The sequence below is a fragment of the Cnephaeus nilssonii genome (genome assembly GCF_951640355.1).
Source record: "Cnephaeus nilssonii genome assembly, chromosome: 1".
In the NCBI taxonomy this organism is placed as follows: Eukaryota; Metazoa; Chordata; class Mammalia; order Chiroptera; family Vespertilionidae; genus Cnephaeus; species Cnephaeus nilssonii.
The window spans coordinates 42,642,352-42,657,518 of NC_137072.1; the positions used below are offsets into that span (position 1 = coordinate 42,642,352).

General features: G+C 45.0%; 1 protein-coding gene across 1 annotated transcript; it reads left to right on the top strand.

The window, feature by feature from the left end:
* The first annotated feature begins 1,424 nt into the window (after window positions 1-1,424).
* Window positions 1,425-12,039, top strand: LOC307101450 (caspase-6). Its single transcript, XM_079774412.1, has 7 exons — window positions 1,425-1,556; window positions 2,735-2,777; window positions 4,441-4,590; window positions 5,348-5,424; window positions 7,467-7,642; window positions 10,455-10,614; window positions 11,272-12,039. The coding sequence occupies exons 1-7, from the start codon at window positions 1,496-1,498 to the stop codon at window positions 11,508-11,510; spliced, it is 906 nt and encodes a 301-aa protein (XP_079630538.1). The 5' UTR covers window positions 1,425-1,495; the 3' UTR covers window positions 11,511-12,039.
* The last annotated feature ends 3,128 nt before the right edge of the window (window positions 12,040-15,167 follow it).

Below are 15,167 nucleotides of genomic sequence, written 5' to 3' on the forward strand. Positions count from 1 at the left end.
TTCTTTAATTTTTTTGCAAATTATTTTAGTGACAGGATAACCAGTTGATTCTGATTTCCAATCATCAGCTTGTTAACTTAAAAATAATAAGTCAAAGTGGGAGGCAACAAGTATTTATTTGAGACCACAGAATTACAATCATAGAATTATGGCAAAAACCCAAATTGTGTTCCAATTTCAGGGTGAAAGCAATGGCTTTTTTTATGACAAAAGGAAGAGAAATGATTATATAACTAGAAGGACTTTCTGTTGGTGTTATCAAGCTGTGTTACTCTTTAGCGATATAAGCATACTTCATTTCATTGCATTTCACTTTATTGTGCTTCACTGTCTTCATCAACATCCACCAGCAAAAAGATTTTAACTCACTGTATCTCTGGTTAAGAATTTTTTTAAATGTCCATAATCATCAGTCCTCATGGGCAAAATATCTGCTTTCCTGTTAGCTTTACGGTTGTTTGTAAGACAGTGTTGCTTGGCCTGCTCCAAAGGTTATTTTGCCCAGTTCAAACATTGCAAAGGTTCTAGGAGCAAGATGTGCACGCAGCTCATCCGGAATGGCTGCTCTGGCTCTATTTTAAAATGACTCGCTCTACCTACGAAAGCCAGACTTAGAAATCCTGCAGTTGCCTCTAGTTTACTCTACAAACAGCCTTACAAATCCTGTAACTCACTCACTGGGAAAAGAACTACACGTTGTCATCCCATGGTCAGCACCAATTCAATCCCCAATTCGGGGTGCGGTAAAGAAAGAAACTAGTGCAAACACCTGCACCCGTTACCATGGCTGTGAAGACAGCTGGGAGGTGGCAGCACCACCGCAGGGCCTCCAGGGGAAACGGTCTTCAGTCTCTGGTGGGAAGTGCGCTCACCGAGGGAACCAGCGGGGACCGGCTGATGTATACAGCCTTCCCCACCCGGGCCCCTGATTGGCCAGGGCTGCGCGCAGCTCCGATTGGATGGGGACGCTCAGTCCTGCCGGTTTAAATGGGATTCCAGGGTCTCCTTTCCAAGGGCTGGCTCCAGCGGCAGGGACGGTGCAGGCGGGCAGTTCAGGGCAGGGGCTTAGAGGCTTCTCACGAAGTGCAGGTGGCAGGAGGGGTCCCTGTGCAGAAATGGCTGCTAGGCTCTGCTCCCCCACCCCCCAAGTTAGCCATCAAGAGCCCTTATTAGTCCTCAGGGTTCACAACCTGAAAAGCGAAGACACAACAGTCTTAACCTTTACGCGAGTCAGGGAGAGCAAACATTTGGGGCCGGATTGACCGCAGGTGATCTGACTTCCCTGTTGACATTTCCCAGAGGCAGGTTGGTCCCTCCAGGCGCCAGGCGGCTAAGCCAGCGTGTCCCCGCCCCGCCCGGAGGCGCTGTGCCCCCCACCCCCCAGCTCTGCTGGGAAGGAAGAAACCTTCACCCCCCCAGGCTCCGGCCGGGGCGGAGACGGTGGAGGAAGGGGCGGTGCTGCGGACCAGCTCTAGGAAGCGGAGACCGCCGGGTTATGGACGCTGCTCTCGCCGCGATGAGCTCGGTGCCCGGGCCCGGAGAGGCTGGCCCTGCAGGTAGGGGGTGCCTAGGGCGCGGGCTCCCCGGCTTTGCTGGGCGGCCCGAGGAAGTTGCGGGTCCTGGAGGGAAGCGCTCAGGTCCGGTGGGGGCAGCGCGGCTTTGGTCCTGGACAACCGCGCGGGGAGCTCGCCGCCTCCGGGCTCCCGGCTCCCAGCGCCGGGCGGCCCCGCCTCGCGGTCCTCCGGGCGAGCTCTCGGGGCGCCGGGGCCCTGGCACGTCGGCGGGCGGGCCCGGCGGTCCTGGCGGCCCCGGCGCCTGGGCTTGAAGAGTTGGCTTTGGAGGTTGGACCGGGTTTTGTTTCCTCAGCAGGACAGTTAAAGAAGTGCTTGCATCAGTGACAGTGGAAGGACATTTACAAAAACATTTCTGTAAAACAAAGCAACTTCAGGCCCTGGCCCGGTACTCAGTCGGTTAGAGCGCCGTCCCCATACGCTAAGGTTGTGGGTTTGATCCCGGGTCCGGGCACAGACCAGAACCAACCAATTAATGCACACAAAAGTGGAACAGCAAACCGTTCCCCTCTCCCCCCCCCCCTCCCCCTCTTCCTCTTTCCCTTTCTCCCTCTCTCCCTCTCCTCTCCTTCCCTCTCTCCCCCACTCCCTCCCTTCTCTCTTTAAAAATCAATCAATAAAAAAAGAAATAGTCAGGGGCACCAGCCAGTTTTGCTCAGTGGATAGAGCTTTGGCCCGAGCACCAAAGGGTCCCGGGTTGGATTCCGGTCAAGGGCACCTACCTTGGTGGCAGGCCAGGGCAACCAATCGAACATCGATGTTTCTGTCTTTCCCTCTCTCTCCCACTCTCCCTAAAAATCAATGGAAAAATATCCTCGGGTGAGAATTAACAACAACCAAAAGACATAGACAAAGCAATTTCCTATTTCTTTTGAGTTCCATAGTCAAAAGACTGTTATTCTAGGCATATTTTACAATGAATTCATTTGCATATGTTCTCCACTTCTCTGTATGATATTCTTTGCTATTTTGCAGGTAGGAGTTGGGTGTGAGAAAGAATTAAGCCATCGATTTATAGTTCATTTGCTTATTTTGCAGCAGTTTCCCTTCTTTTCATATACCCTTAGTGTGTGGGGGTCAAGGGCATCCAGGTGGGATTTCCTGCTGTTTCACTGCCAAAAGTCAAAAAGTAAATTAACAAAAGTCAACTTTTGTTTTAATAGGTGAGGAACAAAACATGACAGAAACGGATGCCTTCTACAGGAGGTAAAAAATACTGTCTTTCCTAATAAAGGTCTCTTCCTCTGGTGGTCATGATCAGACTAGGAAAATCAAAGCAGGAAAGGGGCCTGGGAAATGGAAGGTAGAATTGAGTGTGGCAGGTCTCACACTTGAAGAGTTCATTTGTAGCTAATATACAGGTTAGTGCCTGCCCTGGTTGGGAAAGGACTTAGCGTGATGTTTGAAATATTGAAGAGTTGGTATGGCCTGGACCAGGCCACTGTCCTTGGTTGCTGGATCCTGGAGACCCCGGGGAGAGACACCCATGTAGATGGATGGTGGGTGGGTGCTCACAGTGGCCGCTGTTTACCAACTGGCACAGAAATATGTCAGGGCTGTCCTTGCTGGTGTGGCCATGAGGCCTTCAGTGTACTCCAGGGGCAGGTCAGCCCGCCGAGGAGGAAACGCAGACCTCTCTCTACACTCCACGTGGACCTTGGGCTCGGAGGAGCTCATCCTCTCTAATAAAATGGTAATACGCAAATTAACCATTACTCCGCTACATAAGCCACGCCCACCAGCCAATCAGGGCGAGTATGCAAATTAACTCCAATCCAAGATGGCTACAGCCACAGAGAGCAAGGTTTCCTAGGTAACAGAGGAAGCCAAGCTTTCCATAGCCATTGCAGGCCTAAGCCTCCACTCAAGCTACAAAGTTTCAATTATAGAAGGTAAACAAATTCAAACAAATGGCGGCAGAATGGAGCTTGAGAGAGCAGGCCAGGGTTGCCAGCGGCAACAGGGGAAGCAAAGCTTTCCGCACACCCTGGCCGGGCTCACCCGCTTAAGGCTACAAAATTTCAATTGTAGAAGGTGAATTAACTGCCACATAAATGGCTGCCACCCCGGAGGGAGCAGCAGGCTTGGCTCCGCCCCAGGCTACAAAGTTTCAATTGTAGAAGGAAAATAAATTCCAGATACCAGGGCCTCCCCTTCGGTTGCCAGGGGGTGTGGCCGGCCTGCAAACCACCACAGGCCCCTTGCTCAGGCCGCCCCACACCCCAAGGGAACCCCCACCCTTATCTGTGACACCCTTCAGGGCAAACCAGCTGGCCCCCACCCGTGCACCAGGCCTCTATCCTATCTAATAAAAGAGTAATATACAGATTGATCATCACTGCAACACACAATATAGCTGCCCCCATGTGGTCAAAGATCCTGCCCCCATGTGGACACAAGATGGCCAATGGAAGATGGCTAGCAGGAGAGGGCAGTTGGGAGGCACCCGGCCTGCAAGGGAGGGCAGTTGTGAGGGACCAGGCTTGCAAGGGAGGGCAGTTGGAGGTGATCAACCCTGCAGGAGAGGGCAGTTAGGGGTGACCAGGCTGGCAGAGGAGGGAAGTTGGGGGCAAACAGGCTGGCAGGGGAGCAGTTAAGCATCAACCAGGCTGGCAGCGGAGTGGTTAGGGGGTGATCAGGCTGGCAGGCAGAAGCGGTTAGGGGCAATCAGGAAGGCAGGCAGGCAAGCAGTTGGGAGCCAGCAGTCCTGGATTGTGAGAGGGATGTCCAACTGCCCTCCAGGAGTCCCAGATTGGAGATGGTACAGGCTGGGCTGAAGGACAACCCCCCGCCGTGCACGAATTTCGTGCACCGGGCTTCTAGTTGTTTAATAAAACCTAAAGTGATTGTTTTTTAAATTTTTCATTAGCAGTGAAATGTTTGATCCAGCAGAAAAGTACAAAATGGACCACAAGAGGAGAGGACTTGCTTTAATCTTCAACCATGAGAGGTTCTTCTGGCACCTAACGCTGCCAGAAAGGCGAGGCACCAACGCAGACAGAGACAACCTTACGCGCAGGTAGCAGTCTCACCTACCTGTCAAGGGGAGGAGGGATTTACGTGATAACTACTCATGGAAGCTCGTCCGCACTGAAGAAATAACAGAGCGAGAGTTTTTGAGGATGAGCCTCAGCTGGGCACAGCCCCCTTTAAGAACTTGCCTGAGTTTTCTCCCTAACCCTGTTCTGTTCAATGTGAACAGGCTCTACATTGTTACAGATATACAGTTGACCCTCAAACTCAGGGGTTAGGAGTGCTGAGCCCCCGCTCAGCCAAAAATCCACATCTAACTTTTAACTCCTCCAAAACTAAGTTGTCCCTCAGTATCCACAGGCGAGTGGATCTAGGACCCCTGTGAGTACCAAAATGTGCAGGTGCTCAAGTCCCTTCTGTAGAATGGCATAGATAATGCGTACAGTCGGCCCTCCGCATCCACGAACTCTCAGCTGAGGATCGAAAACAGTACAGGTATTTATTGAAGAAAATATAATCTGTGTAAGTGGGCACTTGCAGTTCAAACCCTTGTTGTCCAAGGGTCACCTGGTATTTGCAGAGTAGACACAATATTCTAACTTGAATCCGTTATCATTACTAGTAAATCCTTTCCTATCGCGGATGACCCAGGAAAACTGTCACTGTCATATTTGATTTTTCTTTTCCCTTAAAGAAAAGACAATTTTTGTGTCATCAAAAGTATATAAATTTCCTCAAATAAGTAGGGTATGTGACTACTTTGAATAACTCATAAGCTAATGTTCAGTTTACTCTATCACCAGGTTTTCAGATCTAGGATTTGAAGTGAAATGCTTTAACGATCTTAAAGCAGAAGAACTACTGCTCAAAATTCATGAGGGTAAGTAGTTTTCCTATTCATCTTCCTCTGATGGCACTGAGTACTTAAATACCCTATTTGTAAAGACAGATCCGAATAATTAACTGTGTAGTAAAAAGTCTTACTAATTAATTTGGCATGGGTTATAGGTTTTTGGTTTTGCATCTCTGCATATATGTTACCCACCAGATTTAGAGACCCTTGCAAAGTATTATTCCTCCAAAGCTTATATTCAGCCTACCATTAGTTTTAGCCTGTTATTCTAGAAATGAATAAAATGACCTTTTCATTTGGCATTTAAAAGTTTAAAATGCAAACACTAGTGATTTTTTAATTGACTCCTTCCATACTCTAGGTTTTTACTGGCTTCAAAATACTGGTGATTTAAATACTTTATCTCTTAATTTCTATATCAGTGTGTAGTAGGTATTTTAACAATTTATCATAATAATCACTGCATGCCATGGATATTCAAGTCATTTGCCAATGGAATATTATAATATTTATATAATTTAAACTTCCTGCAGAGCTCTTTCTTTAGGTATAATTGATATATAACATTATGTTAGTTTCAGGTGTACAACATAATGATTCGATATATGTGTACATTTCAAAATGTCTAGTTACCATCTTTTAGGCTCCAAATATAAATGAGATCATATGGCATTTGTCTTTCTATGACTTATTTCACTTAGCACAATATGTCCATCCATGTTGCTGCATGGTAAGATTTCATTCTTTTTTAATGACTGAATAATAATTTATATTAAATGTGTGTGTGTGTGTGTCTACACCACAATTTCTTTATCCATTCATCCATCAATGAACACAGGTTATTTACATATCTGAGTTGTAAGTAATGCTGCATGAACATGGAGATACATATATTTTTTCAAGTTTCTGTTTTCATTTTCTTTAGATAAATACCCAGATGTGGAATTGCTGGATCACATGGTAGTTCTATTTTTTATTTTTTAAGGAACCTCCACACCAGGGCTCTTCTTTAATCTGCATATCATTTTATTATTTTGTTTTTGTATATCATTTTAATTTTAACTGGCTGCTTACCAGCTTTTCTACTTGGCTTGCTCATAAGCTTTGGAGGACATCGTGTCTTAATACTCTTTGGAAGCTCTAAGTGCTGTAGACATGTGTTAAAGGAGCTGCATTCATTGGAGGTTCAGCAGCACATGGAGAATTAAGTAGTTTCTGGGTCTCTCCAGTCCGCTCTAGGAGGCACTCTGCTGACTCATGTAACTTTTATTGCCAAAATGACTTGGATCTTGAAGGGCGTTCCCCATAATATCCCCCTTTGTTTTATGTCATTGTTTTGTGTTTTAGAAAAACTAATGAAATCTGTTCAAACTATTATTTTGAACTTGAATAATTTTGATTTTTAAAATAATTTGTGGCTCTAGCCAGTTTGGCTCAGTGGATAGAGCATCAGCCTGTGGACTGAAGGGTCCGGGGTTCAACTCCAACCAAGGGCACATACCTCGGTTGCAGGCTCCTGGACCTGGTCGGGGGTATGCCGGAGGCAACCAATCGATGTGTCTCTCTCACATCGGTGTTTCTCTCTGTCTCTCTCTCTCCTTTTCACTTTCTCTAAAAAGCAATGGAAAAATTATCCTCAAGTGAAGATTTTTTTTTTCTTTTTTTTTTTTTTAAATATATTTTATTGATTTTTTACAGAGAGGAAGAGATAGGGATAGAGAGTTAGAAACATCGATCAGCTGCCTCTTGCACACCCCCTACTGGGGATGTGCCCGCAACCAAGGCACATGCCCTTGACCAGAATCAAACCCGGGACCCCCGAGTCCGCAGGCCGACGCTCTATCCACTGAGCCAAACCGGTCTCGGCTCGAGTGAAGATTTAAAAAAATAATTTAAAAAAAAGTTGTGTTTCATTATAGACATTTTACATTTATTCTAAAAATAACAAGTTTCCTCCCTCCTGCAAACACATGTATGTAACTTATTCTGGTATTAGTAAATTGAATTTTAATATGTAGATAATAAGCATCTGATTTTCATTTCTGTCTGAATTTTGGGGGGTTTTCTAGCATCAACCTCTAGCCATGTAGATGCCGATTGCTTTTTATGCGTTTTCCTGAGTCATGGTGAAGGCAATCACATTTACGCATATGATGCCAAAATTGAAATTCAAACACTCACTGGCTTGTTCAAAGGAGACAAGTGTAAGAGCCTGGTTGGAAAACCCAAGATATTTATCATTCAGGTAAGACTGATGATGTTAACATCTTAATTATAAAGCCCAGGGCCTGTACATGTGATTATTAAGAACTAAAGCCAACTTCCAAAGTATCTTTCTCCAGTACTGGAAAGGCCCTTTATGAATTCTAGCCAGAGTTACAATTTGAATTATTGGTAGTAATTCTTTCTTAACATAAAAAATAAATAAAGACGATCGGTGTCTTTATTACTTGGATTGACATTTGAAATGACTCAGAATAGCCAATGTGCTACTGCATGGCCCGCTGGTATCCAGGTGGAGCCACCAGAGAAAGTACCTGCTGCTGGGAGAGCGTGGAGCAAGGCGCCTGCCCAGACGGGCTGGTCCTCTGGGAGCTGGAGAGCGTGTGAGCCAGTGGGAGGGGTGCAGGCGTGAAGAGCTCTAGTCCTAGCTTGCTTCATCCTTTCACATTCTCCCTTACACCGAGATGCCGTGTCCCCCCTGCCTACTTGGTATTAGGATAAAAGTATTTTTCGGCCTGAATAACGTCATCTGGTACATCAATAAGAATTTTGAACAAAAAAGAGAATTCCTGATGTCCCACTGCTGCAGTTCTGTATTTCTGAATGGCATGGAGCACCATGACCACATTCTCCATCTGGCCATAGAACATTGAGGGGAGGGAGTGGGGTCTATAAGAAAAGAAGTTACAGATAATTCCTTGGTTTCTTGTGTGGACAACTGTGTTGAGGTGTCTGTGGGACATGCAGTTGGAAGGACAGGTGTAGTACCTAAGAGGCAGCCAGGGTTGGAGAAATACATTTTGGAGTAATGAGGAGATAGATGGTAATGGAAGCAAATGAATTTACCCACGGCGAGTATAGCCTGAAAAATGAGCAGAGGAGAGAGGCTGAGGAGAGTGGCCAGAGAGGTCGAAAAATGACAGCTATTGCTTCATGCACAAGGGGGGCCAGCGCTGTCCAAGACAAGAGGACCGGAAATTACTAATGCGCTCTCCTGTGGGAGGATAGCCACACGGGAGGAAAACTTTTCACCGCCTCCGATTCATCTATGAGAAGGAGACAAAATCGCACCTCCTCATGGGGTGGTTGTGAGATAAAACAAACTGGCCTAACAAATGAAAAACACTTAGTGCCTAGCACATGGCAAGCCCTCAATTAAAGTCTGGCTCTGGTTCGAGCGTCGTGCCAGTACGCGAAGGTTGCAGGTTCGATCCCCGGTCAGGGCACACACAAGAATCAACCAGTGGATGCATAAATAAGTGGAACAACAAATGCATGTCTCTCTTCCTGCCTTCCTTTCTCTCCCTTCCTCTCTCTAAAATCAATAAATTAAAATTAAAAAAAAAACACTAATTTTTTAAAAATAAAGGCTAGCTCTTATTGCAATTGATTTGGCACCTGATGGCATCAAGTTCCAGGTGTTCTAGGTTATATTTCGGAAGACAGTAGGAAATAAAGTCTGAAAATAAGCGTGATAATTCTAAATAAGATTAAAATCTCCTGATCTTAATATCTGAAAACTTTGAAATCACTCAGGACTTTTAAAAGACTTCCTGTTCCTTTGAAAGCTTTTCATTCTTTAACCATTTCATCGTTGATGGTGCATTTATAATACTAAACAGTCTGTCAGGTCATGTATTAAGTAGACCAGGGCTGCCAGAACCAAGTCCACAGACTGGGTGGCTTAAACTATAGAAATTGACTTTCTGACAGGTTGTGGAGGAGTCTGAGATCAAGGTGTTAACAGGGTTGATTTCTCCATAGGCCTCTCTCCTTGGCGTGTGGATGACTGTCTCATCCCTCTGTCCTCTCATGGTCTTCCACGTGTGTGTGTGTGTGTGTGTGTGTGTGTGTGTGTGTGTGTGTGTGTCCTAACCCCTTGTTATAAGGACTCCATATAGTGGATTAGGAGCCACGCATATGACCTCATTTTACCTTAATCACATCTTTAAAGACCAAATTTCCAACTACAATCACATTTGAGGTACTGGCAGTTAGTACTTCATCATATACATTTTGGAAGGGGAGTCCATGATAGTCATTTATGAATAGAAATTAGTGTCTTTGTGTGAGTCAGAATTAATGGCTAAGAATTTGAGACCTCACTTTCAAGTAGGAGCAAAAGGAAGAAGGCACACTTCTCAGGTCAAATATTGTCATTTTAACCCTTAATCATTTATGGCAGCCAGTAGGCAAGCAAAACCCAATCTGGGAACATATTATTTAGGCAAATACTATAGCTTTTTCTTTTTTTTTTTAATATATTTTATTGATTTCAGAGAGGAAGGGAGAGGGAGAGATAGAAACATCAATGATGAGAGTGAATCATTGATTTGACTGCCTCCTGCACGCCCCCTCCTGGGGATCAAGCCCACAACCCAGGCATGTGCCCTTGACCGGAGTTGAACCTGGGACCCTTCAGTCCGCAGGCTGATGCTCTGTCCACTGAGCCAAACCAGCTGGGGCAAATACTATAGCTTTTAAAAGAAAGGATGACTCTTGGTGCTATGGTACGACTTATCTATAAGGAATTTTTTAAGTCACAGACACTTTCTCCTCTATAGTGTACCTTTCAATCAACAGAATTTACTGTATAGTTGTGGATGCCAATATTTTTTCAAATATTAACTAAAAGAAAACCTAAGTAGGGGGAAAAAACTCCACTTTAGTCTGCTCTAAACCTGTACGCTGTGGTTTAAAGTGCCTGTAAAGTGGCTTCTGTTGGTGTCAACATAAAGGTGTACTGAATTATATATGTATCCGCTGTAAACATTAAGCATTGGGAAGAAAGGGGGAGGTAAGTAAGTGAGGTGGTTTTCTTCCATGTCTTGTAGGCATGTCGGGGAAACCAGCATGATGTGCCAGTCATTCCTTTGGATGTAGTGGACCATCCGGCAGACAAGCTGGATGCCAATGTCACCCAGGTGGATGCGGCCTCCGTGTACACCCTGCCCGCTGGCGCAGACTTCCTCATGTGCTACTCTGTTGCAGAAGGTGTGTGGGTGTTTAATACAAACATAGAATTGGCTCTCCGGGCTAAGTTCCTGTAGGCTTCATCTTGGCTTGACTTGGGTCACGTTTTTCTATTGGGACAAGGTGGTTTGGTCCAGAAGCGCACAGGCATAGAATGGATTTCTTTGATCAAGTAACACAGAGTGATAGGTGAAAACATAAGAATACCTTATAGAAAAGTCATCCCTGAGAACTCCAAGTCTAAAGCTCCCAGGGTCTAATTGTATCCAATATTAGCAGCCTGCTAGGAATTACTGATGGTGACAGGGTCATTTGGTCATACACATGGGCAGCTTGATTGAAAAATATTTGGTGATGATTGTTGGTTTGCAGTAATTTTGTGATTTTCTTCTTTCTAATCTCTTGTGTCTCAAAATCATCGCCTGGCTACTAGTATCTTGGAAACTTTTAGGTAATTAAGTAGAATTAACCTCATTTTTATAGAACTATATAGAATTGATCCCTTTCCCACATGAGAATAGTCAACAGGAAAAAAATATACAAAACTGTATCATGGATACATCTTTGTCTTTTCCAAGGTTTTTTGAGACTTTATACCTCTGTGATTATAAAGGTGTTTTAAGTCATAATAACTGAATGCCAGAAAACTTCAGTGTCCTTTTCCCTCCTCTTTTTTAGGTTATTATTCTCATCGGGAAACGGTGAATGGCTCCTGGTACATTCAAGATTTGTGTGAGATGCTGAGAAAATTCGGCTCCTCCTTAGAATTCACAGAACTCCTCACACTGGTGAACAGGAAAGTTTCTCAGCGCCGAGTGGACATGTGCAAAGACCTAAGTGCAATTGGAAAGAAGCAGGTCCCCTGCTTTGCCTCCATGCTAACTAAAAAGCTGCATTTCTTTCCAAAATCTAAATAAGGCTGTTTTGTTTTATGTATTTGTAGTCTAAATAGATTTCTCTTTTTATATAAATGTCACTAGATTGAAACTTATGGTACAGCAATTTAAAACGCTTTAAGGTTTAATGAGAGAACTTTTTTAAAAAAATAGTTCAGCCCTAGCCGGTTTGGCTCAGTGGATAGAGCGTTGGCCTGCGGACTGAAAGGTCCCAGGTTCGATTCCGGTCAAGGGCATGTACCTTGGTTGCGGGCACATCCCCAGTGGGAGGTGTGCAGGAGGCAGCTGATCGATGTTTCTCTCTCATCGATGTTTCTAGCTCTTTATCCCTCTCCCTTCCTCTCTGTAAAAAATCAATAAAATACATTAAAAAAATAGTTCATATTGGACATGGTGAAAGGGTTTGGTAGATAAACTAAATCTTCAGGGAATTACTATAAATAAAAATCAAACTTTTGTAATACTTCATTTTTTTTTTAAGTTGCAAGGTTACTCGAAATATCTGGCTGATTTAACTTGTATTTTGTGAATTTTTTTAATAAAATTTTATAATGTTTTTAAAGATTTTTGAAACCCAAGAGTAATTCATGTTTTTATCAAATTTTTCTAATTCATATTTTTATTCATTTATATTGGCAGGTACACTGTCTCTATTGCAACTAGTCAACTCTGCTGCTATAGTGCAAAAACAGCCATGGTCAATAAATGAGCATAGTTGTGTGGCAATAAAACTTTATTTATAAAAATAGGCATAGGTAATAGTTTGCCAGCTCCTACTCTAATTCACCCCATCTTCCCAGATGTTCCTTTAGACTGTGTGCAAGAATTCAGAAGCATCCTTTCCACATTCTAGGCTCTTCCCAGCGCTACACCTGACAATGCCACAGGCCTTTTCCCTCTTTCTTGGGTACCTTATATGGACCAGATATTATTGGCACTGGGGCGGGTGCATCAGCAAACAAAGTACACCATCTCTGTTCTCCTGGAACTTATATTCAGGTGTGACATTTGTAGAATATCTATCTTGGGTTTGCATGTTCAGAGTACTTTATCTCACTTTATTCTCATGCAAGTCAATCCTATATAATAGAGGTAATATGCAAATTAACCATCACTCCAACACACAAGATGGCCACCCCCATGTGGACACAAGATGGCCGGCAGGGGAGGGCAGTTGTGGGCCATTAGGCCAGCAGGGGTGGGCAGTTGGGGGCGGGGGGGGGGGGGGACCAGGCCTGCAGGTGAGGGCAACTGGGGGGGAACCAGGTGTGTAGGGGAGAGCAGTTAGGGGCGACCAGGCCGACAAGGGAGGGCAGTTAGGGGCGACCAGGCCAACAAGGGAGGGCAGTTAGGGGTGGCCAGGCCAGCAGGGGAGGGCAGTTAAGGGTGATAGGGCCGGCAGGGGAGGGAAGTTACGCGTGACCAGGCCAGCAAGGGAGGGAAGTTACGGGTGACCAGGCCAGCAAGGGAGGGAAGTTACGGGTGACCAGGCCAGCAGGGGAGGGCAGTTGGGGGTGACCAGGCCGGCAGGGGAGGGCAGTTAGGGGCAATCGGGCCGGCAGGGGAGCAGTTAGGCGTCGATCAGGCTGGCAGGGGACTGGTTAGGGGGTGACCAGGCTGGCAGGCAGAAGCGGTTAGGGGCAATCAGGAAGGCAGGCAGGCGAGCAGTTGGGAGCCAACAGTCCTGGATTGTAAGAGGGATGTCCAACTGCCCATTTAGGCCCAATCCTGGTCATCCCAGATAGGAGAGGGTGCAGGCTAGGCTGAGGGACACACACCCCCATGCACAAATTTCGTGCACCGGGCCTCTACTGGTATTATAATTATTTTGATGAGAGGTCAGGTTAATTGCCTAAAATCTCTAGCTAATAAGTGGCAGAGCCCGCCTGACCCCAAAGCCCACACACTTTCTCTCCCACACTGGATTTACTCTGTTTTCTGTTAAATCCAGAGTCCCACCTCCATTTCCTGACCCCATCCTCCCAATCAACTTCTTTTCATTGTATGTGCTCAGTTCTGGTTAGAGAGGCATCCCACCAAAACACAGCTAAGACCAGTTTCTGGACTCATCCCACCACTTGTTATATTTTCCCTGACTGAGAAGCCCACCTTCCCAAATTCCACCCAAAAGACGAGGCCCACCCTGGCTGGTGTGGCTCAGTTGGTTGACATGGTCTGTGCATCAAGAGGTTGCTGGTTTGATTCCCAATCATGTATGGGAGGCAGCCAATCAATGTTCTGCTCTCACATCAATGTTTCTCTCTCCCTCTCCCTTCCTCTCTCTAAAAATCAATTTAAAAATCCAAAAACCCAGAGGACAACCAGTTGGCCTTTTTTGGGGAGAGCCTCCATGTTGGAGAACCAGAAAGCATCCATGTGCCGATGTCACTGGAACGGGAGCCTGGCCCTGTATGGGTCTGCCTCATCCCGGCCAGTAATGTGTGGGCTCTTGACTTTGTGCAGGAAAATTTCACAATACGAGACACAGGAATTGGGATCTGGGAACCCTTTTCAGTTCCCAGGTGATATTCATTAAAAAACATTAGTGTGCCCAGTTGGCATGGCCCAGTGTTTGAGCTTCGATCTATGAACCAGGAGGTCACAGTTCAATTCCGGTTTGGAGAACATGCCCCGGTTTCAGGCTTCATTCCCAATGGGGGGGGGGGGGGGGGGGTGTGCATAGGAGGCAGCTGACCAACGATTCTCTCTCATCACTGATGTTTCTCTTCCTCTCCCTTCTTCTCTGAAATCAATAAAAATATATTTTTTAAAAAAACATGATTGCATATTCTTAGCTAAGTAATAAAACCCTAATATATTGCTAATTCAGAATCTCCGTGTTTCAGAGATACTGATACAAATAGCAAGTGATCACTGTGTTGTAGTTAAGATACAGTAAGTCTGACTTTGATCTGATTGAAAGATACAGTATACCCTGAAAATATTGAGGGTGTTGTTTGTTTTAAGCAAATCTATGATATCAGGCTGTTATCATTACCCTTGTCAAACACTGAAAGAGTGAAATCTTGGATAACAGATTGAATACCATTAGTTACAAATTTATAAAGATTTATGACCTACTATAGGTTGATGCTTAAATCTTCCAGCGATGTGTGCACTTGGGCAAATTAACCTAAGCTTCAGTTAACTTATTATTAAATTGGGATTAAAAAGTAGCACCGCCTGGTAGGTTTGGCTCAGTGGATAGAGCATCAGCCTACGATTATAGGGTCCCAGGTTTGATTCCAGTCAAGGGCACATACCATGGTTGAGGCTTGTGTGGGAGGCAACCAATCGATGTGTCTCTCTCACATTGATGTTTCTCTCTCTCTGTCTCTCCCTTCCTCTCTCTCTAAAATCAAATAAAAGCAAAATAAATCAATAAATAAAATCAATAAAAGCATGTCCTCAGGTGAGAATAAAAAATAGTTACCTCATAGGATTATAGATAATATATATGTAAAGCACCTAGTACAGTATTTGACAACATATAAAAATATCTATCTCCATAAATATTAGTTAAGATGTAACATTTTAAATGACATTTTATAATATAACTAGAGGCCCGGTGCATGAAATCCATGCACAAAGGGGGGGGGGCCCTCAGCCCAGCCTGGTACCTCTCCAATCGGGAATCCCTCAGGGGATGTCCGACTGCCGGTTTCAGCCTGATCCCAG